This window comes from Somniosus microcephalus, chromosome 2 (genome assembly GCF_052327205.1).
Source record: "Somniosus microcephalus isolate GS21.2 chromosome 2, FLI_Smic_1.0, whole genome shotgun sequence".
Taxonomy (NCBI): Eukaryota; Metazoa; Chordata; class Chondrichthyes; order Squaliformes; family Somniosidae; genus Somniosus; species Somniosus microcephalus.
In genome coordinates this window covers 2,654,050-2,679,673 of record NC_140988.1, presented here as the reverse complement: position 1 = coordinate 2,679,673, position 25,624 = coordinate 2,654,050, and the positions used below count along the sequence as shown (strand labels likewise).

The window sequence follows — 25,624 nt, the reverse complement described above, 5'->3', positions numbered from 1 at the left end:
CCCTTTCAGGCAGCGCATTCCAGATCACAACAACTCGCTGTGTAAAAAAAAAAAAATTCTCCTCGTCTCATCTTTGAGTCTTTTGCCAATTACCTTAAATCTGTGTCCTGTGGTTACTGACCCTCCTGTCACTGGAAACAGTTTCTCCCTATCTACTCTATCAAAACCCTTCATAATTTTGAACACCTCTATTAAATCTCCCCTTAACCTTCTCTGCTCTAAAGAGAACAATCCCAAATTCTCCAGTCTCTCCATATAACTGAAGTCCCTCATCCCTGGTACATCTCTGACCTTCTCCAAGGCCTTGACATCCTTCCTAAAGTGTGGTGCCCAGAATTGGACACAATACTCCAGCTGGGGTCTAACCAGTGATTTATAAAGGTTTAGTATAACTTCCCTGCTTTTGTAGTCTACGCCTCTATTTATAAAGGCAAAGATCCAGTGCTTGTGTAAAATCCAGAGTTTTAAAGGCTGGACCCCTAAAACCTGCACCTCTGTCCCCTTCCGCAGAGTTAGGAACCAAGACTGACCCTCTGGTCTATTTAAAAAAAGGTGGTAGAGAGAAAGCGGGGAATTATAGACCGGTAAGCCTGACATCGGTAGTGGGGACAATGCTAGAGTCCATTATAAAAGGTGTAATAGCAGAGCACTTGGAGAGCAGTGATGGGATCGGACAAAGTCAACATGCATTTACAAAAGGTAAATCATGCTTGGCTAATCTACTGGAATTTTTTGAGGATGTAACTGGTAGAATAGATAAGGGAGAACCAGTGGATGTGGTGTATTTGGACTTTCAGAAGGCTTTCGATAAGGTCCCACATAAGAGATTAGCGTGTAAAGTTAAAGCACATGGGATTGGGGCAAGGTACTGACTTGGATAGAGAACTGGTTGGCAGACAGGAAGCAAAGAGTTGGAATAAACGGGTCTTTTTCCGAGTGGCAGGCAGTGACTAGTGGGGTACCGCAGGGATCGGTCCTTGGACCCCAGCTATTCACAATATATATTAATCATCTAGACGAGGGAACTAGATGTAATATCTCCAAGTTTGCAGACGACACAAAGCTGGGTGGGCGTGTGTGCTGTGAGGAGGATGCAGAGAAACTCCAGTATGATTTGGACAGGTTGGGTGATTGGGCAGATGCATGGCAAATGCAGTATAAATGTGGATAAATACTAGGTTATCCACTTTGGTGGCAAAAACAGGAAGGCAGATTATTATCTGAATGGCAATGGATTGGGAGAAGGGGAAGTGCAACGAGACCTGGGTGTCCTTGTGCACCAGTCGCTGAAGGTAAGCATGCAGGTGCAGCAGGCGGTTAAGAAGGCAAATGGTATGTTGGCCTTCATAGCGAGAGGATTCGAGTACAGGAGCAAGGATGTCTTGCTACAGTTGTACAGGGCCTTGGTGAGACCACATCTGGAGTATTGTGTGCAGTTTTGGTCGCCTTATCTGAGGAAGGATGTTCTTGCCATGGAGGGAGTGCAGCGAAGATTCACCAGACTGATACCTGGGATGGCAGGAATGACGTATGAGGAGAGATTGGGTCGACTGGGCTTATATTCGCTGGAGTTTAGAAGAATGAGAGGGGATCTCATTGAAACTTATAAAATTCTAACAGGACTAGACAGACTAGATGCAGGAAGGATGTTCCCGATGGCCGGGGACTCCAGAACCAGGGGTCACAGTCTAAGGATAAGGGGTAAGCCATTTAGGACTGAGATGAGGAGGAATTTCTTCACCCAGAGAGTGGTGAACCTGTGGAATTCTCTACCACAGAAGGCAGTAGAGGCCAATTTATTAAATATATTCAAGGAGATGGTTATATTTCTTAAGGCTAAAGGGATCAAGGGATATGGGGAGAAGGCAGGGACAGGGTACTGAATTTGGATGATCAGCCATGATATCATTAAATGACAGAACAGGCTCGAGGGGCCGAATGGCCTACTCCTGCTCCTATCTTCTATGTTTCTATGATTCGGTACCCTCCCAATCCACAAGCTGCCCATAGGTGGCGCTGGCTGCTCGCCAATTACATTAAAGTCAGACTGGCTACAAATGTGGCGCATGCCCCTGCGCTGCCATTTGTGGATGATGGGCAGCTCGCTGCTTGGCGCACGCCTCATACCAAAGCTCTTACTAGTTGTGCAATGTTGGAATGCAGCATAAACAGGCGTCGCATCAATAACTGGGAAGCAGCCTTGGCGGGTTGCGAAACTCAAAGCAATGTCCCCGGTTAATTTGCTCCCATCTCCCAGCAGCAGTGCAGCAAATGCCAGCTGCACGCCGAGGCGGGATGGGTGAGAATGACGGTAGTTTGCACATTATGAAACACAGTAACCAGAACTGGAGGAGTAGAATGGCCCTGCAGGTGTCAAGTGAGCATACCTCTTACAAAACCATTCATCATTCCAATAAATGCATTGTGCCGACCGACCAACTGATTAAATTCCACAGCATAAAACCTGACTCTTCTGATCACCGTCAGAAACAATTACATATTTTCAAGATCCGTGATTTTAAAATGTTAGAATTGTTAGAATCGGCGGGAATCGCAGGCTGAGCGGCTGTATAAAGGCCCCAGAGACCCAGGTAAGGCCTCAGTGCGAGAATCGGCGGGAATCGCGGGCTGAGCAGCTGTATAAAGGCCCCAGAGACCCAGGTAAGGCCTCAGTGCGAGAATTGGCTGGAATCGCGGGCTGAGCGGCTGTATAAAGGCCCCAGAGACCAGGTAAGGCCTCAGTGCGAGAATCGGCGGGAATCGCGGGCTGAGCGGCTGTATAAAGTCCCAGAGACCCAGGTAAGGCCTCAGTGCGAGAATCGGCGGGAATCGCGGGCTGAGCGGCTGTATAAAGGCTCCAGAGCCCAGGTAAGGCCTCAGTGCGAGAATCGGCGGGAATCGCGGGCTGAGCGGCTGTATAAAGTCCCAGAGACCCAGGTAAGGCCTCAGTGCGAGAATCGGCAGGAATCGTGGGCTGAGCGGCTGTATAAAGGCTCCAGAGACCCAGGTAAGGCCTCAGTGCGAGAATCGGCTGGAATCGCGGGCTGAGCGGCTGTATAAAGGCCCCAGAGACCAGGTAAGGCCTCAGTGCGAGAATCGGCGGGAATCGCGGGCTGAGTGGCTGTATAAAGTCCCAGAGACCCAGGTAAGGCCTCAGTGCGAGAATCGGCGGGAATCGCGGGCTGAGCAGCTGTATAAAGTCCCAGAGACCCAGGTAAGGCCTCAGTGCGAGAATCGGCAGGAATCGTGGGCTGAGCGGCTGTATAAAGGCTCCAGAGCCCAGGTAAGGCCACAGTGCGAGAATCGGCTGGAATCGCGGGCTGAGCGGCTGTATAAAGGCCCCAGAGACCAGGTAAGGCCTCAGTGCGAGAATCGGCGGGAATCGCGGGCTGAGTGGCTGTATAAAGTCCCAGAGACCCAGGTAAGGCCTCAGTGCGAGAATCGGCTGGAATCGCGGGCTGAGCAGCTGTATAAAGGCTCCAGAGACCCAGGTAAGGCCTCAGTGCGAGAATCGGCGGGAATCGCGGGCTGAGCAGCTGTATAAAGGCTCCAGAGACCCAGGTAAGGCCTCAGTGCGAGAATCGGCGGGAATCGCGGGCTGAGCGGCTGTATAAAGGCTCCAGAGACCCAGGTAAGGCCTCAGTGCGAGAATCGGCTGGAATCGCAGGCTGAGCGGCTGTATAAAGTCCCAGAGACCCAGGTAAGGCCTCAGTGCGAGAATCGGCTGGAATCGCAGGCTGAGCGGCTGTATAAAGGCTCCAGAGACCCAGGTAAGGCCTCAGTGTGAGAATCGGCGGGAATCGCGGGCTGAGCGGCTGTACAAAGGCCCCAGAGACCCAGGTAAGGCCTCAGTGTGAGAATCGGCGGGAATCGCGGGCTGAGCGGCTGTATAAAGGCCCCAGAGACCCAGGTAAGGCCTCAGTGTGAGAATCGGTGGGAATCGCGGGCTGAGCGGCTGTATAAAGGCTCCAGAGACCCAGGTAAGGCCTCAGTGCGAGAATCGGCAGGAATCGCGGGCTGAGCGGCTGTATAAAGGCCCCAGAGACCCAGGTAAGGCCTCAGTGTGAGAATCGGTGGGAATCGCGGGCTGAGCGGCTGTATAAAGGCTCCAGAGACCCAGGTAAGGTCTCAGTGCGAGAATCGGTGGGAATCGCGGGCTGAGTGGCTGTATAAAGGCCCCAGAGACCCAGGTAAGTTTTACCAATCTCCAGTCTCGGACCTCAGAGGGAAGGAGAGAGGTAAAAAGTAATCCAAGTGTGACGTCACCAGAAAGCGGGTAAGTGATTGGTTGGTGAGTATTTCTCTCTTTTTTAAGCTTAAACTCTGTGGTTTATAGTTTCTAAGGTGCGATATTCATCATCTAGAATCGGGGCAGAGGGTATTTAAGAATAATATTAATAAATTTAATTAATTACATAGAATGGGAGAGCAGGTGATGTGTTGCTGCTGCAATATGTGGGAGCTGGTGGACACCATTGATGCTCACGGTGATCACATTTGCAGTAAGTGTTGGCTGCTCGAGGAATTCCGGCTCCGTGTTGAAGAGCTGGAGTCCGAGCTTCAAACACTGAGACACATCAGGGAGGGGGAGAGTTACCTGGACTCTGTGTTCCAGGAAGTAGTCACACCAATTAGATTAATTAATTCAGATGTAGTCCGTGACCAGGGTCAGGATGGTGTGACTAGAAGTGAGGCAGGTACGGGGATCCAGGAGGTAGTGTTGGAGGAGCCGCAGCCCTTGCTCTTGTCCAACAGGTTTGAGGTTCTTACTCCCTGTGAGGATGGGAACAGGGACTGCGGGGAGGATGAGCAACCCGGCCACAGCACCGTGGAGCGGGGGGCCATTCAAGTGGGGGGAGATAAAAGAAATGTTGTAGTGGTAGGGGATAGTATCGTTAGGGGGATAGATAGAGTTCTTTGCAGCCGAGAGCGAGAGTCCCGAAGGCTGTGTTGCCTGCCCGGTGCCAGGGTTAAGGACATCTCCTCTGGGCTGGAGAGAAACTTGGAGTGGGAGGGGGAGGATCCAGTTGTCGTGGTCCATGTTGGTACCAACGACATAGATAGGACAAGGAAGGAGGTTCTGCTGAGGGAGTCTGAGCAGCTAGGGGCCAAATTAAAAAGCAGAACCACAAGGGTAACAATCTCTGGATTACTACCTGAGCCATGTGCAAATTTGGCTAGGGTAAATAAAATTAGAGAGTTAAATGCGTGGCTCAAAGACTGGTGTGGGAGAAATGGGTTTTGCTTCCTGGGACACTGGCATCAGTACTGGGACAGGAGAGAGCTGTTCCGTTGGGATAGACTTCACTTGGCCAGTGCTGGGACTAGAGTCCTGGCGAATCGAATAACTAGGGCTGTAGAGAGGGCTTTAAACTAATTAGTGGGGGGGAGGTTTTAAGAAAGCGAAAAATAAAAATGACAGCGGAGAAGGCAATAGAGCAAGGTAGCAGTGGGGGAATTAAAAACCAGAGCGTGTCAGGAAGGGACAGAATGTATAATGATAAAGGTAAAGTAGTAAAAGGGGTAAAAGCAGGAATAAATTGTCAGAAAACATATTTGAAAGTTCTTTATCTGAATGCACGCAGCATTCGTAACAAAATTGACGAGATGACGGTACAAATAACTACACATGGGTATGATCTGGTGGCCATTACGGAAACATGGCTGCAAGATAATCATGACTGGGAACTAAACATACAAGGGTATTTGACAATTAGGAAGGACAGACAGGAAGGAAAGGGAGGTGGGGTTGCTATGTTAATCAAGGATGGAATCACTGCAATTGTCAGAAATGATATTGGGTCAAAGGATCAGGATAGTGAAATAGTTTGGGTGGAGATAAGGAATAATAAGGGGAAAAAGTCAATAGTGGGCATAGTCTATAGGCCTCCTAACAGTTGCAACTCTGTTGGTCGGAGTATAAATCAGGAAATAGTTGGGGCTTGTAATAAGGGAACAGCTATAATCATGGGGGATTTTAACTTTCATATTGACTGGACTAATCAAATTGGGCATGGCAGCCTTGAGGAAGAGTTCATAGAGTGTATTAGGGACGGGTTCCTTGAGCAGTATGTAACTGAACCAACCAGGGGGCAGGCAATCTTTGATCTGGTCCTGTGTAATGAGATAGGATTAATAAAAAATGTCCTAGTAAAGGATCCCCTTGGAATGAGTGACCATAATATGGTTGAATTCCAAATTCAGTTTGAGGATGAGAGAGTTGGATCTCAAACCAGCGTACTGAGCTTAAATAAAGGAGACTATGAAGGTATGAGAGTAGAATTGACTAAAGTGGACTGGGAAAACAGATTAAAGTGTAAGACGGTACAAGAGCAGTGGTCTACATTCAAGGAGATATTTCACATCTTTCAAGATAAATATATTCCACGGAGGAAAAAGGGGAATAAAAGAAAAGACAGCCATCCGTGGCTTAGTAAAGTAATAAAGGATAGTATCCGACTGAAAAAAAGGGCATATAAAGTAGCCAAATCTAGTGGGAGGATAGAAGATTGGGAAGCATTTAAAAGCCAGCAAACAATAACTAAAAGATTAATTAAGAAAGGGAAGATAGATTATGAAAGTAAACTAGCAAAAAATATAAAAACAGATAGCAAGAGTTTCTACAGCTATATAAAAAGAAAAAGGGTGGCTAAAGTGAACGTTGGTCCCTTAGAGGATGGGACCGGGAAACTAGTGGTGGGGAACATGGAGATGGCAAAGACGCTGAACAAATATTTTGTATCAGTCTTTACAGTAGAGGACATTAAAAATATCCCAACACTGGACAAACAGGGGGCAATGGTGGGGGGGGGGCGGGAGGAGTTAAACACGATTAAAATCACTAAGGAGATGGTACTCGGTAAAATAATGGGACTTAAGGCGGATAAATCCCCCGGACCTGATGGCCTACATCCTAGGGTCTTGAGAGAAGTGGCGGTAGGGATTGTGGATGCATTGGTGATCATTTTCCAGAACTCCCTGGACTCAGGAAAGGTCCCGGCAGATTGGAAAACTGCTAATGTAACACCCTTATTTAAGAAGGGAAGTAGACAAAAAGCTGGAAACTATAGACCAGTTAGCCTAACATCTGTGGTTGGCAAAATGTTGGAGTCCATTATTAAGGAAACAGTAACAGAGCATTTGGATAAACATAATTTAATAGGACAGAGTCAGCATGGTTTTACAAAGGGGAAGTCATGTTTGACAAATTTGCTCGAATTCTTTGAGGATGTAACATACAGGGTGGATAAAGGGGAACCAGTGGATGTAGTGTATTTGGACTTCCAAAAGGCATTTGACAAGGTTCCACACAAAAGATTACTGATCAAGATAAGAAATCACAGGATTGGGGGTAATATACTGGCATGGGTGGAAGATTGGCTATCTAACAGAAAACAAAGAGTTGGGGTAAATGGTTCGTTCTCAGGCTGGCAATCAGTAACTAGTGGTGTTCCGCAGGGGTCAGTGCTGGGACCCCAACTCTTTACAATCTATATTAACGATTTGGAGGAAGGGACCGAGTGCAACATATCCAAGTTTGCCGACGATACAAAGATGGGAGGGAAAGCAGTGAGTGAGGAGGACATAAAAAACCTGCAAAAGGACATAGACAGGCTAAGTGAGTGGGCAGAGATTTGGCAGATGCAATATAATGTTGGAAAGTGTGAGGTTATGCACTTTGGCAGAAAAAATCAAAGAGCAAGTTATTATCTAAATGGAGAGAAACTGCAAAGTGCTACAATACAAAGGGATCTGGGGGTCCTGGTGCATGAAACACAAAAAGTTAGTATGCAGGTGCAGCAGGTGATCAGGAAGGCCAATGGAATCTTGGCTTTTATTGCAAGGGGGATGGAGTATAAAAACAGGGAAGTCTTGCTGCAGTTATACAGGGTATTGGTGAGGCCACACCTGGAATACTGCGTGCAGTTTTGGTTTCCATATTTAAGAAAAGATATACTTGCTCTCGAGGCGGTTCAGAGAAGGTTCACTCGGTTGATTCCGGAGATGAGGGGTTGACGTATGAGGAAAGGTTGAGTTGGTTGGGACTCTACTCATTGGAGTTCAGAAGAATGAGAGGCGATCTTATCGAAACATATAAGATTGTGAGGGGGCTTGATCGGGTGGATGCGGTGAGGATGTTTCCACTGATGGGTGAGACTAGAACTAGGGGGCATAATCTTAGAATAAGGGGCTGCCCTTTCAAAACTGAGATGAGGAGAAACTTCTTCACTCAGAGGGTAGTAAATCTATGGAATTTGCTACCCCAGAGAGCTGTGGAAGCTGCAACATTAAATAAATTTAAAATGTAGACAGACAGTTTCCTAGCAGATAAGGAAATTAGGGGTTACGGGGAGAGGGCAGGGAAGTGGACGTGAGTCTAGATCGGATCAGCCATGATCCTATTGAATGGCAGAGCAGGCCCGAGGGGCCGTATGGCCTACTCCTGCTCCTACTTCTTATGTTCTTATGTTCGAACAGAGTGGGAATTCAGTCTTAAGAAAGTTTGCACATTTTATAACAATTCTAGAAAGCACAAGATTATTTAAGGTTAAAGTTTACAAATCCAGGGACAGGTCTCGCCCTTACCCACAGCCAGTGCCTATTGAAAAATCACCAGCACAATGTAAGGATGGGTAAATGCAGGCAGCACGGCCTTGATTTTGCGATATCCTGGCTATTGAGCAAGGCAGCTCCAAATTTAATCAATTTAAATCACAGTTTAACTATTTTTGGGGGGAGGGGTGGCATTACAGTGATAGTGAGAGGTGAGGCATAATATGTTTACTTACATTAATTTGTGGCTTTCTCAGCATCTGAGCGTCCTTTAAAGAAGATAACAGGTAGTAGTTTGTAGGCCCGAGCTGCTGGCCGTTAACTTCGAGGTAAAATGTTGGCACGCACGTAAACCGACTACAACCACATCGCCTCAGCAGATCATCAGTGACTTCTTTGTATACAGGGGCTGAACTCCTTGCCTTAAGGGTAAAGGACTCAGTGGCATAAACACACACTGGTTCCATCAAATTCCATTGGTAAACCTTAACCTACAGAACAAAAATATTAAGAATTAAATAAAGTCATCTCTAAAGCTCATGCGATGTATTCCATTTTGTACATTAAAACTATAAAGAAAGACTTGCATTTCTATAGCGCCTTTCACGACCACCGGACGTCTCAAAGCGCTTTACAGACAATTAAGTACTTTTTGAAGTGTAGTCACTGTTGTAATGTGGGAAATGCAGCAGCCAATTTGCGCACAGCAAGCTCCCACAAACAGCAATGTGATAATGACCAGATCATCTGTTTTAGTGATGGTGATTTGAGGGATAAATATTGGCCCCAGGACACCAGGGAGAACTCCCCTGCTCTTCTTCAAAATAGTGCCATGGGATCTTTTACATCCATCTGAGAGAGCAGACGGGGCGTCGGTTTAATGTCTCATCTGAAAGATGGCACCTCCGACTGTGCAGCGCTCTCTCAGCACTGCACTGGGAGTGTCCGTGGTTTCTCTGTTTACAGCAGTTTGGAACCATGCTCAAAGCGGTGCTTTCCCCTTAACGTTTAACTCGTAGAAAATGTTACTGTGTCTTTCGGATCAGACGTTAAACCAAGGTCCCGTCTGCCCTCTGATGTGGATGGAAAAGATCCCACGGCCACTATTTCGAAGATGACCAGGAGAGTTCTCCCCAGTGTCCTGGGCCAACATTTATCCATCAACCAAAACAGATAATCTGGTCATTATCACATTGCTGTTTGTGGGAGCTTGCTGTGCGCAAATTGGCTGCCGCGTTTCCTACACTACAACAGTGACTACACTTCAGAAAGTACTTCATTGGCTGTAAAGCGCTTTGGAACGTCCTGAGGTCATGAAAGGCACTATAGAAATGCAAGTCTGTCTTTCTTGAAGGGGGACAGAGTTTTTTTTCCCTGACATATTAAATGCCTGATTGCGAAGTGGTAAAGTGTTTATATACTACAAGAACATTTCCTGTAAACTATTTGTATAAATCACCCATTCCCCTAAAATCAGTGGTGGTAGTTTCAATTTATCGTGATGATGATAGCAATTTCAATTTGACCTGATGTATCACATGAAAGAATTTCTCAAAACCACTCACCATACCCATTGAAAGGGTGAATTCTTGCATTTGGAGACCAGAGATCAAACTGCTGGGCGAACTCTACTGGTATCAATGGGTAGGGAGGCACAGTGATGGCAACTGATGGCTTAGCCTGGTCCAACTTATTCACACCTTTACAAAGTATTTACAACACAGAAACAGGCCATTCGGCCCAACAGGTCTATGCCGGTGTTTATGCTCCACACCAGCCTCCTCCCACCTCTCTTCATCTCACCCCATCAGCATATCCTTCTATTCCTTTCTCCCTCATGTGCTTATCTAGCTTCCTCTTGAATGCATCTCTGCTATTGCAGTGTCAACTGTGACTCAGTTGGTAGCACCCTCGCCTCAGTCAGAAGGCTGCGGGTTCAAGTCCCACTCCAGAGACTTGAGCACAAAAATCAGTGACTATCTTATATTGATGGCCCCTAGTTCTGGTCTCCCTCACAAGTGGCAACATCTTCTCTACGGTTACCCTATCAAACCCTTTCATAATCTTAAAAGACCTCTACCAGTTCACCTCTCAGTCTTCTCTTTTCTAGAGAAAAGAGCCCCAGCCTGTTCAGTCTTTCCCGATAGGTATAACCTCTCAGTTCTGGTATCATTCTAGTAATCTTTTTTGCACCTTCTCCAGTGCCTTGAGTAGAGCATTTGTAATACCTACCTGAAGAACGAGTTGAAGGTCTCTCGGCAAATCAGATATTCCATAGATCAACAACGTCCCGTGGTCTTCAAAAGCTACCGGCAAAACGGGAGCAAAGAAATTCTGTGCAAAGTAATGAAGCATCTTCCATTTACCACCGTATTCTGAGGAGAAGGAAAAGAACAGGACATTTTCAGTTGCTGCAGCAACATCAACTAGAAATATAACCGCATTTCTTTTGGTTTGCCTTGAAACCCTGGCCTTGAAGAAAAAAGTTGGCAGAAATACTGCCAAAACTTATTGAGGAACAACGTCTGGTAGCACAACAGAGAGAGATAACTGGAGCAAGGACAAACAGTTCATGTGCTTGACACTGGTAGTTACTGGTAACACAGGGAGACTTGGTGAAAGCGCGAGGATATCAAGAGCGAGCCGAGGATTTTCCATAGGCATCTGCATGCACAGGAGCCCTGGTTGTGTCCGTGTGTTGATAGAGACACTGAAGACAGGAGTTGGTTTCACAGGTGTTTACTAAACAAAGTCTGGAGGGGAACTAACTGATACAACACAATATACAGGCTTATATAGCCCGAGTGGCCATTACCGGCATTACAGTACACATGGGGCTCTTAAAAGGCACATACACTACAATTCCTCCCCTTTTAGCCAACCAGTACATAATATTTTAAGTAATCATTAATTACATGTTACAAGAAAAATAATCTACACATTGCTGTAGTTAATTAATTATAAGTCAGTCTCTCTGGAGGCTTCCTGACTCGGTCCGGATAACGCCTCGGTGGTGTAGTAGTTTCTGGTGGTGTAGTAGGTTCTTTTGGCAAGGCTGATTCGGCTTGAATGCCAGTGTCGGGTTCATCGGGTTCCAGTATCACCGGATTGGAGGTAGATACTATGGGTATCTCTACTTCATCATTAGGCGTATAGAGTTGTGGTGTAGGTTGTCCCTTTTCGGATGACTCTATGATTTGGTCAGCATGGCGCCTTATTATGCTTTCTCCGATGTCCACGGTATACATCAGCGGTCCTAGTCGTGTGCAGATAGTTCCAGGCTGCCATTTCTCGGTACGGTAGTCCCGGGCCAAAAATGTTGACCTATCTGGAAGGTTCTAGTTGGCCTTTCATTCATGCCTTGAAATTGCCGGTTCTCCACGTCCCTTCTGATGTTTGGCTTGATCAAATCTAGCCGGCATCTTAGGCTTCTATTGAAGAACATCATGGCGGGAGTTTGGTTTGTAACCATATGTGTTGCATTCCTGTATGCGAACAAGAAGTTATCCACCTTGTGCTGAAGTTTTATGTCTTCATTACCCATGGCCTTTATGGCCTTCTTGAAGGTCTGGACAAACCTTTCAGCCAATCCATTGGTGGCGGGATGGTATGGGGCAGACGTGTAGTGCTTAACCCCATTGTTTTTTAAAGAACTTCCTGAATTCTTCGGACACAAATTGCGGTACATTATCAGAACAGATCTGTTCCGGCAGCCCATTCCTGGCAAATATGGTCCTTAATACTGTGATGGTTTTTTCCGTGGTGGTGGAGGACATCTTTATTACCTCCGGCCATTTGGAGTGTGCATCAACCGCGATTAAGAACATTGAGTCCATAAATGGACCGGCAAAGTCGATGTGTACCCTTTGCCAGGGAGATGAGGGCCACTCCCATGGATGTAGAGGGGCTTGTGGTGGAGCGTTTTGGACCTTCTGGCATCCTAGGCAGCTCTTGGTCATTTCTTCGATGTCTCCATCGATACCTGGCCACCATACAAATGCCCTGGCTAGGTTCTTCATTTTCACTCCACCCAGATGCCCCTCGTGAAGCTCCTTTAGAACTTTATCCTGGAGTTTGGGTGGAATCACCACTCTGGATCCACACATCAAGGTTCCTCGGCACACTGACAGCTGTTCTCTTCTTGGCGAACCACTGTTGCCAGCATTCTCGCAATGTGCTGGCCATCCCTTCACTGTTAAATCGTAGACTCGTGAGAGAGTCGGGTCGTTTCTAGTTTCCCTTTCAATGGCAGAATTTGTTACTGGTAGACATTCGACTATGGTAGAGTGGAAAATCTCCACTGGGTCTACGGTAGGTGCTTCTTCTACCGTTGGCAACGGTAGGCGCGATAACCCGTCAGCATTCCCATGCTGTTTTGATCCTTTGTATTCTATGTTGTATTGGTGTGCCCCTAGAAAAAGGGACCACCTCTGTAGCCTTTGCGCTGTCATAATGGGAACACCCTTTTTAGGGTTGAATATGGAGATGAGGGCTTGATGGTCATTCAACAAGGTAAATTTTTGTCCGTGTAGGTAATGGTTGAATTTCTTCACTCCCCATACCAGGCTGAGTGCTTCCCTGTCGATTTGGGCATAGTTACGCTCAGTTGAGTTCAATGAGCATGACGCAAAAGCTATCGGCCGTTCCGAGCCATCAGGGAATTTATGCGATAATACTGCTCCTACGCCGTAAGGGGATGCATCGCACGCCAGTCTGATTGGCAGTGATGGGTTGTAATGAGCCAAAACTTCTTTGGACGTGATTAAGTCTTTGCATTTATGGAAGGCACGTTTACAGTCTTCGCTCCATTTCCAAATTACTCCTGTTTGTAGCAGTTCATTAAGAGGGTGTAGAAGAGTTGATAAGTTCGGTAAAAATTTATGATAGTAATTTATTAATCCCAGGAACGACCTTAATTGTGAAACATTTTCAGGTGCTGGGGCTTTTATGACCGCTTCAATTTTTTCAGGTGACTTATGCAACCCTTCCTTATTAATTATGTGGCCACAATATATTTGATTTTGGAAAAATTCACACTTGGGGCGATTTGCTCGTAGGCCCCGTTCTCTCAGCCTAGTGAGCACCTGCTCCAAATTGGCAAGGTGCTCGTTGTCGTTTTCTCCTGTTAGAAGGGTGTCGTCTAGGTAGCATTGAGTCCCCGGAATCCCTTGGAGGACTTGCTCCATAGCTCTTTGCCAGATAGCTGGAGCGGATGCTACTCCGAAAACCAGTCAATTGTACTGGTACAGACCTTTGTGTGTATTTATCGTGAGATATTTTTTAGAGGCCTCTTCAACCTCCATCTGCAGATATGCCTGTGCCAAGTCAATTTTGGTGAAACGTTTCCCTCCAGATAGTGAGGCGAAAATATCTTCTATCCTCGGAAGAGGATACTGTACCGTGTGAAGGACCGGGTTTACAGTCACCTTGAAGTCTCCACAGATGCGAATTTTTCTCTGTTCTTCAGATTTATCATTATTCAATGCTTTCTTCATGACTGGGACGATGGGTGTTGCCCACTCGCTCCAATCTATTTTGGATAATACGCCTGCCTTTTCCAAATTCTCCAGCTCTGCCTCGACTGCTGGACGAATTGCGTATGGCACCGGTCTTGCCTTAAAAAACTTGGGAATTGCTGCATCTTCCACTTTTATTGAGGCGGTGATGCCTTTCAAGGTTCCTAGTTTCTCTTGAAACACTTCTTTGGCGTTGGCCAAGATGTCTTTTAATCGTTCAGGTATGACGTCATCATCGTTTTTTTTCTTACTGGTCACCGTCAGTGCCTGAATGGAGTGCCAGTCTAAACGTATTTTCCTGATCCATTCACGTCCTAACAGCGGTGGACCACCATCTTGTAGAATGTATAAATACAACTTTTGTATTTCCTTGCCGTTGTATACAACAGGCACCCTTATTTTTCCTTTGGGGTATACTTTCTGCCCCGTATATGTTTTCAAGATAATGGATGTGTCTTTTAAAGGTATATGCGGAAATAGCCGCTCGTAATCCCGTCGATTTATGACGGTCAGAGCTGATCCTGTATCTAGCTCCATTTTAACTGGGGACCCTGCTATCGTGAGGGTAACCCAAATGGTCTGGTAATCATCTTTGGCAATTACATTATGTAATTTGAGACAGCTTAGTCTCTTGTTTTCGGAGTCGCTATCGCTCTTCTGGTCTTCGGAGCTACTGTCCGTCATCATTTGTACCTTTCTGTACTTTTCTTTATTGATTTTTTTTTTTCCTGTCCGTGGATTTTTTTGTCCAGATCGGCATACCGGGCAATGTGTCCAATCTTTCCGCATTGCCTGCATGCTTTGTCCTTGAACCAGCAGTCCCTCTGGTCATGGGTGGATCTGCCGCAGCGATAACATCTCTCGAAACCCTGTGTCATTTCATGGGTGCCGAAGTCCTGTGTCTTTTGTTGTATCTCTGCAGCTCCTCTTGCGGCTGCTTCGTATGATACAGCCATACTGAAAGCCTTGTCCAGTGTTAAATCTTTTTCAGAAAGCATCCTTTTCTGTGTTCCTTCACTTAGACCGCAGACAAATTTGTCTCGAAGATAATCTGCTAGTCCTGCCCCGAATTGGCAGTGTTTTGAAAGCTTCCTTAATTCGGTGAGGTAATCAGCGTTACTTTCATTCTTGTGTTGATTTCTCTTGAAGAATTTGAATCGTTCCGCTATCAGCAGCGGTGTTGGGTTTAAGTGCTCCTGTAGGGTATCAACAATTTCTTTAAAATTCTTGTCCTTTGGTTTGGCTGGAGTGATTACATTTCGTAACAGCCCGTATGTCTTTGCGCCCATTAGATTTAGCAGTACTGAAGCTTTTTTTTCATCTTCTATTCCATTTGCGGTGCAATATACCTCCACTCTTTCCACATGTGGTCCAATCCTCTATCGTTATCAAAAGCATCAATATTGCCAGACTTAGGCATTCTAGAAATAAAATGGCGCTTCCCGCGCTTTTCTTTCTTTTCTGCAGAAAAGATATGGCGCTTCCCGCGCTTCCCCGCCGCTGCTGCTGCCGATGACAACGCTGTTTCCCGCTGTTTCCATTCTTTTTATTTATTTATTTACAGTTGGAGACTCGTTCCCACCGGACTCTCTCTCTAGGTCTGAACGCCGACCTGCTTGCAGCACCGGCCGTCTCCCGAGTGCTCTCTCCCCGTCTGTTACTGCCTGCCTCCGCCTTCGCTGCTTGGCCTAGCTGCAGAGCCAGCCGCTGGTGCCCCAGCCCGATGCCCAGGAAGGATTATTGCAGTACCTGCCACCAGCTTGGCTAGTTGGTGAAACCACAGCTTTTTCTTTTTCTTGATTTTTCTTCATCTTTGGACGCCAGAGGAATCGATGTACTTGAGGTGCTGCCGAATTGCAGGTAAGTCCGTTTCCAATTCGTCGCCACTGTTGTGTCTGTGTGTTGATAGAGACACTGAAGACAGGAGTTGGTTTCACAGGTGTTTACTAAACAAAGTCTGGAGGGGAACTAACTGATACAACACAATATACAGGCTTATATATCCCGAGTGGCCATTACCGGCATTACAGTACACATGGGGCTCTTAAAGGCACATACACTACAGCCCTGGAAACCCGAAGTGCCATTTATTATTAAGTTACAAAAGTGACGAGAATGATGGACAGAAATAGACAGGACTTGCAAGAATGTGCGCCGTACATTTTTGTGGAGGGTTACAAGCATGGAACCAAGATAGAAATCGCTGCTAACCCCATAGTTTAATTGGGAAAACCCGTGAGTAACTGTGCCAAACTGACAAAGGAAGCTCCCAAGTTTGATTCCCTGTCTGTGCTGGGCTAGAGAACCTCACCAGAGACACTACAAGTGACCCTCTCCACCCCTGTGCTAGAAAGGAGAAAATCAGGCAGAATTAGCAATCACGATTACGATCCAGTGCCCCTGGCTGGTAGGTGTGCCAGTGCAGATATTAAGATGAGGAGAGAATCAGAAAAATAGAAAGGGTTCCTTTGAGATAGCAAGGCACAGCATCTGGGTGGCACGAAGAGAGGAGAATTGTGTTCCTTAGTGAAGAAAAAAATGGAGCTCTCTCAAACTTGAAAGGAGGAAGTTCTGATTGGGAATGAAGAATTTGTCTGTTATCCAAGTTTTGTTATTATATTAAAAGATAGAACACACCAGGGATACATAAGCTCACCGTAGGAATATTCTGCATTTATATAGCAACTTGGCACATCTCTGATGACGACTCAAAGCAGTTCATGTCCAATTCATTACTTTTTGGTCGATTGTTATGGGGGTAAAGGCAGCTGCCAATTTGCTTATACAGGTAGACTATCCTTATACAGGTAGACTATCCTTATACAGGTAGACTATCCTTATACAGGTAGACTATCCTTATACAGGTAGACTATCCTTATACAGGTAGACTATCCTTTATCCGAACTTCCGAAAACCTCTAAAAACCGAAAGTTTTTTTGTTCAGCGTAAGTCGTGCGCACGACATGACCAGAGTGGCGCACGACTTGCGCTGAGCAGGGCAGAGGGTCACAGAGTTCCCTCCTGGGTAGGAGATTGCAGGCCGAGCCGGGCAGTGTGAAGGAGGTACCGGGAGAGTGAACCCAACAATACAGCGGCCCGTCCGACAGCTGCAGCGGCCCGTCCGATATTCTTTTCTCCCCCCGACCCGACCCGAACCGCGGCCCGTCCGATATTCTTTTCTCCCCCCGACCCGACCCGAACCGCGGCCCGTCCGATATTCTTTTCTCCCCCCGACCCGACCCGAACCGCGGCCCGACCGATATTCTTTTCTCCCGACCCGCGGCCCGTCCGATATTCTTTTCTCCCCCCGACCCGACCCGAACCGCGGCCCGTCCAATATTCTTTTCTCCTGACCCGCGGCCTGTCCGATATTCTTTTCTCCCCCCCCAGACCCCCCCGCACCCCCCCGACCCCCGAACGAGACACGGAACAGTCGCAAGAGGTAGCCTGAACTTTTACAATTTATATTAAATACAAATTTCCCAGTCTTATAATAATACCTTCTGAAATCTGAAAAATTCCGAAAACCGAAACTCAGCTGGTCCCAAGGCTTTCGGATAAGGGATAGTGTACCTGTAGCACGATACCATGAGCTGTTACTTTGTGCTACGTGTTATAATGATAACCCCTTGTATCGCTCAGCACATCAGAACATCTCAAAGACACCACCTGATTATGCCTCTGAAGAAGTCTTGAAAATGCATCTGATTAAAATCCAAGGTCCATCAGAAACTACAACAAATGCAAACATCTTCCCTTGGCAAGATTCTTCAGAAGGGACTCTTTCTTGTTTCACCACTTGAGGGACAGTGACCATGGAATGATTAGGTTTAACGTGATCTGGGATTCAGATATACCAGAGACCAGGATCCAAGTATATAACTTTAAAAAGGGACAACTTCAACTGAATGAGGGAGCAACTAAAGCAAATAGATTGGAGCAGGATATTCAAGATAGTAGAAGATAAGTACAACACCTTTAAATGAATAATGTGGAGAATGCAAACCGAGTATCAGCAAGCCTAAATAGATTAAAAGTGAAATATAGAGGTAAAATCAAGCAGGGAGAAAAGAGGAGTTCATTGGGGTGCTCTCTCACAAGAGGAATTGACATTGGCAACAGAACAACGCCTCAGCATAACTCTGGCAACAGAGGTTCTTTTAAACTCTTTTCATTTTTACCGGAGGTCAAATTCTGTCAAAGCTGGAAACTCTACATTTAATGGCCATTCGGAAAGACAATTAACCGAATGTGATATGAACCAGAAAGTGAAAGCTGAGAAGGTTATCGCACTGGCAAAAGAGGTCGCTTTGGATGAGACGCTTTCTATTAGATTTTTGAATTGTCCAGTACATACCTATCATTGATGAAGAACTCAAAATATCTAATATATTAAAAATCTATGCCTGCAGGCACTCCCTAGCTATAAAACCGCACTTCCTGTCATCATGTCGTCACACTTTGGTGCCAACTTTCTCCCGGTATAAAATCAGAAAATCCAATTCAACAACAGCAACATTGGCTTGCAGTACCTTTTACACCTCCAATAACTGAAACCTAGATTTTAGCGAGAATGCTGTTTGGTAGCTAATAAAAGAAAGAATTGCATTCTCCAGCGCCTTTCACCACCTCAGGCTGTCCAAAGCGCTTTACAGCCAATGAAGTACTTTCTGAAGTGTCGTCGCTGTTGTAATGTAGGAAACGCAGCAGCCAATTTGCACACAGCAAGCTCCCACAAACAGCAATGAGATAATGATAATCTGTAACAAACGCACCCCTCAAACTAAGGACGGTGTCAGAGCCACAGTGAATATTAAAGCTCCCCGGCCCCCTACCCCCTTCAAACCAAGGATGAGGTTAGGGGCCAGAGAAAACTGCAAAGCAGTTCCGTGCAACACACCCCCGAACCCAAAACTGCTGTCCTCCTGTCCTGCCACCCAGCCCCCTCTCCCCAACCGATCGGAAATTTCGGGCTGGGGAGCAGTGTTGACCCAGTCATAGCCAGAGAGGAGACTGGACCGGTCCCTCCACAACCCACCACCCCCCCCCCCCCCACAGCACCAAGCAGATAATATGATGCTGGGTGAATGGATGCCCATGTTCTTCCCAAGCAGAAAGTCAAGACAAGGGGGAGGAGGGGAGGCCAACATGGCCTTGGGATCAAGTGAGGTGACTTCCTGATCATGGACCCGATTGAGGAAGGACTAAAGACAGAGGAAGCCCTAGAGGAGTATAAAAAGTGCAGGGGGATACTTAAAAAAGAAATTAGGAGAGCGAGGAGGGGCCACGAAATAACACTGGCGAGGAAAATAAAGGAAAATCCTAAGGTGTTTTATAAGTATATTAAGGGCAAGAGGATAACTAGGGAAAGAGTAGGGCCCATTAGGGACCAAAGTGGCAAGCTGTGTGTAGAGCCAGAGGATGTAGGTGGGGTTTTAAATGAGTTTTTTGCATCTGTGTTCACTATAGAGAAGGACGATGTGGACATAGAAATCGGGCAGGGGGACTGTGATATACTTGAACATATTAGCATCGAGAGGGAGGAGGTACTAGCGGTTTTAGCAGGCTTAAAAGTGGATAAATCCCCAGGCCCGGACGAGATGTATCCCAGGCTACTATGTGAGGCAAAGGAGGAGATTGCAGGGGCTCTGACACAAATTTTCAGAACCTCTCTGGCCACAGGGGATGTGCCAGAGGACTGGAGAACAGCTAACGTAGTACCATTATTCAAGAAGGGTAGTAGGGATAAACCAGGAAATTACAGGCCAGTGAGCCTAACATCAGTGGTTGGGAAATTATTGGAAAAAATTCTGAGGGACAGAATTAGTCTCCACTTGGAGAGGCAAGGATTAATTAGGGATAGCCAGCATGGCTTTGTCAAGGGAAGATCATGTCTGACCAATTTGATTGAATTTTTCGAGGGGGTGACTAGGTGTGTGGATGAGGGTAGTGCAGTGGATGTGGTTTACATGGATTTCAGTAAGGCTTTTGATAAAGTCCCGCATAGGAGACTGGTCAGGAAGGTAAGAGCCCATGGGATCCAGGGTGCCTTGGCACATTGGATCCAAAACTGGCTTAGTGGCAGAAGGTAGAGGGTGATGGTGGAAGGTTGTTTTTGTGGCTGGAAGCCTGTGTTCAGTGGGGTACCACAGGGATCGGTGCTGGGTGCCTTGCTGCTTGTGGTCTACATTAATGATTTGGATGTGAATGTAAAAGGTATGATCAGTAAGTTCGCAGATGACACGAAAATTGGTGGGGTGGTAAATAGCGAGGAGGGAAGCCTCACGCTACAGGACGATATAGGTGGGTTGGTCAGATGGACGGAACAGTGGCAAATGGAATTTAACCCTGAAAAGTGTGAAGTGATGCATTTTGGACGGACTAACAAGGTAAGGGAATACACAATGAATGGTAAGACCCTAGGAAAGACAGAGGATCAGAGGGACCTTGGTGTGCATGTACATAGATCACTGAAGGCAGCAGAACAGGTGGATAAGGTGGTTAAAAAGGCATATGGGATACTTGCCTTCATTAGCCGAGGCATAGAATATAAGAGCAGGGAGGTTATGATGGAGCTGTACAAAACGCTGGTAAGGCCACAGCTGGAGTACTGTGTGCAGTTCTGGTTGCCACACTATAGGAAGGATGTGATTGCTTTGGAGAGGGTGCAGAGGAGATTTACCAGGATGTTACCTGGGCTGGAGCGCTTCAGCTATGAAGAAAGACTGGACAGGCTGGGGTTGTTTTCCTTGGAGCAGAGAAGGCTGAGGGGGGACCTGATTGAGGTGTACAAAATTATGAGGGGCATAGATAGGGTAGATAGAAAGGAACTTTTCCCCTTAGTAGAGGGGTCAATAACAAGGGGGCATAGATTCAAGGTAAGGGGCAGGAGGTTTAGAGGGGATTTGAGGAAAAACTTTTTCACCCAGAGGGTGGTTGGAATCTGGAACTCACTGCCTGAAAGGGTGGTAGAGGCAGGAACCCTCAACATTCAAGAAGCATTTGGATGAGCACTTGAAATGCCATAGCATACAAGGCTACGGACCAAATGCTGGAAAATGGGATTAGATTAGACAGGGCTTGATGGCCGGCGCGGACCGAAGGGCCTCTTTCTGTGCTGTATAACTCTATGACTATGAGAGAAGGTGAAGGCGGAAATCACCTCCATCCTGCACAAGGAGCACATCAAAGAGCTGAGAGCGGAAGGAGTGTGGTAGGATAATCGGGTTCTCCTTCGCGCTGTGTTAAACCCTGACCGAGAGCTGCTGAGCACTGAGAGGACGGGGTGGGTAAGCCTCACTGCTTCCTCAGCCCTTCACTCTGGTAGCTTGATGGCTGGTTGGCAATAATTGCTGTCTCTTCTCCCAGGGAGGACATGTGACGTGATTTCAGGTGATACCCCTCCTCCCATTAAAGAGACAGGGGGTTGATCATAGACTGATACAGCACAGAAGGAGGCCATTTGGCCCATCGTGCCTGTGCCAGCTCTTTGAACGAGCTCTCCAATTAGTCCCACTCCCCTGCCCTTTCCCTGTAGCCCTGTACATTTTTCCCTTGCAAGTATTTATCAAATTCCCTTTTGAAAGTTACAATTGAATCTGCTTCCACCACCCTTTCAGGCAGTGCATTCCAGATCACAACAACTCGCTGCATCAAAAAAATGATCTTCCTCTCTCCTCTGGTTCTTTTGTCAATCACCTTAACTCTGTGTCCTCTGGTTACCAACACCAGTGGAAATGGTTTCTTCTTATTTACTCCATCAAAACCCTTCATGATTTTGAACACCTCTATTAAATCTCCTCTTAACTGTCTCTGCTCGAAGGAGAACAATCCCAGCTTCTCCAGTCATCTATGGTGATCTATGATTGTATTTGCCAATTTTTCCTTCCACTTAACCTGGGCAAAGCCTCTTTTCATTTTGCTACGACAAGATAATTACAGATGAGGAAGGTCATTCAGCCCATCGCGATTCATCTATTCAGAGATTATACTGCTCCCCCATTGCAGCATTGAATTATTTCCTAAATGATTCCAGGAATTTGCCTCTACAGCTCTGCCTGGACGTTTATTCCACAAGTTGGTAACTGTAGTTTCAGTCCTAAAATTACCTTTTACTAGTCCGAACCGTGTCTCCTTGTTCTACTCCCACAGTTTAATTTAAAGTAATATTCTGGGTTATATTTTTTCGATGTATCTCAATAGCCTATTAGCTTTGCTAATGCTGTTCTGCACTGGTTGGACATATTTAGCGTTGAGATTCGTTTAGCTTCATCCTTAGCTGTGGAATGTACTACAGTACTGGAGTTAGTGATTGAAGCAGAAACCATGAAGGCTTTGGAGCAGGTACAGAAGAGATTTACTGGAATGGTTCCAGGGATGAGGGATTACAGTTACGGGGATAGACTGGAGAAGCTGGGATTGTTCTCCTTAGAGCAGAGAAAGCCAAGAGGAGATTTGATCGAGGTGTTTAAAATCATGAAGGGTTTAGATAGAGTAAATAAAGAGAAACTGTTTCCAACGGCTGAAGGGTTGAGAACCAGAGGGTACAGATTTAAGGTGATTGGCAAAAGAACCAGAGGCGACATGAGGAAAAACTTTGTTACACAGCGAGTGGTGAAGATTTGGAATGCGCTGCCTGATAGGGTGGTGGAGGCAGATTCAATAGTAGCCTTCAAAAGGGCATTAGATTTGAAAGAGCGGGGAAGTGGGACTAACTGGGTTGCTCTCCGAAAGAGCCGGCACAGACTTGATGGGCCGAATGGCCTCCTTCTGTGCTGTGCTGTTCTCTGATTCTATGGCAACAAAAGCCTGGCCTTGGTGAGGGGAAAGCAGCTTAACCATCTCCCCTCTAGGTGAGGTTGCTCCAGACCATAGTTTTATTACAGTTGCGTGTTCCCTCCAGCAAGCTGGTTTTTATTTCAGCAAACTGCACTGACCTGTAACAGAGCGAATTGTCCCAAGGTGCTGCCCAGGGCGGGACAGGGAATGGACACCAGGCAGGAGTTAGAAGAGATGGGGAGGTGACCACAGGGTGTGGCTGAAGAGGTAGGTTTTAAGGAGGGTTTTGATGAGGGGGGGGGGAGCAGAGGTGTGACAAGCAGGACGGGTTCGTGAAGAGAATTCCTTCCAGATCTGTCTGGCTAAACACTCTACCATTGATGGTGGAGCTCAGGGAGAGACAGACACACGGTGAGCCAGTGCCGGTAGAGTGAAGGATACTGGAATGTTTCTAGATGCAGGAAGGATGTTCCCAATGGCCGGGGAGTCCAGAACCAGGGGTCACAGTCTAAGGATAAGGGGTAAGCCATTTAAGACAGAGATGAGGAGGAATTTCTTCACCCAGAGAGTGGTGAACCTGTGGAATTCTCTACCACAGAAGGCAGTTGAGGCCAATTCATTAAATATATTCAAGGAGGAGTTAGATATATTTCTTAAGGCTAAAGGGATCAAGGGATATGGGGAGAAAGCAGGGACAGGGTACTGAATTTAGATGATCAGCCATGATCGCATTGAATGGCGGAGCAGGCTCGAGGGGCCAAATGGCCTACTCCTGCTCCTATCTTCTGTGTTTCTATGTTTCGGTTACTCATGGCAATGCCACACATTACCCGACAGCCCGGCCTGCTTTTGTTCTCTGCTTCCTTATATTTATCTTACAGTAACACAAGTCCTGTAGGGGTCAGGAACTTCCAAACTCACATGGAGACACAACCTTCCTACACCTTGCTGCACCCAGACGCCAAGCTGTGTGCTGTACTGCAGCAGCAAGTATTATTGCGCAAAGGTAAGATGTTACTAATGAAGAAAATTGCACATGTATAATTTTAGGACTTAAAACTGAAGGGTCCGCAACATTCCATACCCAGGAACTCATTTTGAAATATTTAATCAGTAACTTTTTATTTGTTGCCTTCAGTGGGATCTTTTCTTCCTTCAGATAGCCACGGACAAGTTTATTTTTTACAGCCTCAAGATTTTCGTTCTAAAATCTGAAATTGAGGAAAATCACTGTTCAAACTTGCATTTATATTCCCACCAGTGTCGAGCTGAAGTGGCGCAAAGTTATCTTTTGGAGAAGGTCTCACATTATTTGCTTAAATTCAGTTAGGGTGATGTCGCACACCCAGCTTGCGTCAATCCAAGGCTGCTGTACATGAATGTAAATGGGTAGTATGATGGTCTGTGCTTCGGTTTTTATGAAACCATGTTCAGACAGTAGCCTCATTGTTCAGAGTGCGTGCTGACAGGAAGGTAGCTCAACCACAGTCAGCACATATATCCTACAATTGCAAATCAATGTGTCTGCGATTTTCAGATATGCAATCCCAAAGGACAGGGTACGCAGCTGTCAGCTGTGTCTCAGTGGGCAGTGGCGGCAACAGAAACAATGCCGCAGGAAAATCAACGCTGGAGCACTCAAAGACCCCGCTAAGAAAGCCCTATTCAGCCTACGCCTCACAACCAACCTGACGACTCCCAGTGATGCAGAGACACAGAGTGCCCACAGCGCCTGGTCTGCACTCAAGGCCTCCATAATCAGCACCTGTGAAGAGACGCTCGGTCACTCGACCAGGAAACACCAAGACTGGTTCGACGAGAACGACCAGGAGATCCAGGAGCTAATAAGCCGCAAGCGCATGGCATTCCTGATCTGGAAACAGCAACAGAACTCGAGAGCAAGAAAGCAGCTCGACAGACGCCTGAAGGCCGAGGTCCAACAAAAAACTCGCGACCTAAAGAACAGATGGTGGGTGGAGAAAGCGCAGGAGATCCAGCAGCTAGCCGACAACCATGACGTGCGTAGATTCTTTAGCACAGTCGAGACCATCTACGGCCCAAGCACCCAAGGTCCTACCCCACTGCGGGCCAAGAACGGAGAGGTACTCTTCAAGGACAGGGAGGCAGTCAGTGCCCGCTGGAAGAAGCACTTCAAAGATCTTCTTAACCGAGACTCTGTCTTCGATGCGAGTGTCCTCAACTCCATCCCACAGCATGCTACCCGCCACCATCTCAGCACAACCCCAGCCCGGCATGAGGTTGAAAAGGCCATCCGACAACTAAAGAACAACAAGGCCTCAGGAGCAGATGGAATCCCTGCTGAGACACTAAAGCATGGCGGAGAAGCACTACTGGCGTGAATTCATGAACTCATTTCTCTTATCTGGAAGGAGGAGAGCATGCCAGGGGATCTCAGAGGCGCCGTAATTGTGACCATCTTCAAGAAAGGTGACAAGTCCGATTGTGGTAATTACACAGGAGTTTCCCTGCTGTCTGCCACAGTGAAAGTCATCGCAAGAATCCTCCTCAATCGCCTTCTCCCAGTGGCCGAAGAGCTCCTCCCAGAGTCGCAATGCGGATTCCGCCCACTAAGAGGCACAATGGACATGATCTTCACCGCGCGCCAATTACAAGAGAATTGCAAGGAACAGCACCAACCGCTGTACATGGCCGTCTTTGACCTCACAAAGGTCTTCGACACTGTCAACCGTGATGGATTATGGAGTGTCCTCCTCAAATTCGGCTGCCCTCAAAAGTTTGTCACCATCCTCCACCTG

At 46.7% G+C, this 25,624-nt stretch overlaps 1 protein-coding gene across 1 annotated transcript in view; it reads right to left on the bottom strand.

Moving 5' to 3' along the window:
* Positions 1-25,624, bottom strand: part of manba (mannosidase, beta A, lysosomal) — a 99,607-nt gene that overhangs the window by 6,215 nt on the left and 67,768 nt on the right. Inside the window, exons 11-12 of the mRNA XM_086004996.1 lie at positions 10,786-10,928; positions 8,790-9,044 (exon numbers count right to left, since the gene is read on the bottom strand). Coding sequence (XP_085861122.1) covers positions 8,790-9,044; positions 10,786-10,928 — 398 coding nt within the window. The remainder of the gene's footprint in view (positions 1-8,789; positions 9,045-10,785; positions 10,929-25,624) is intronic.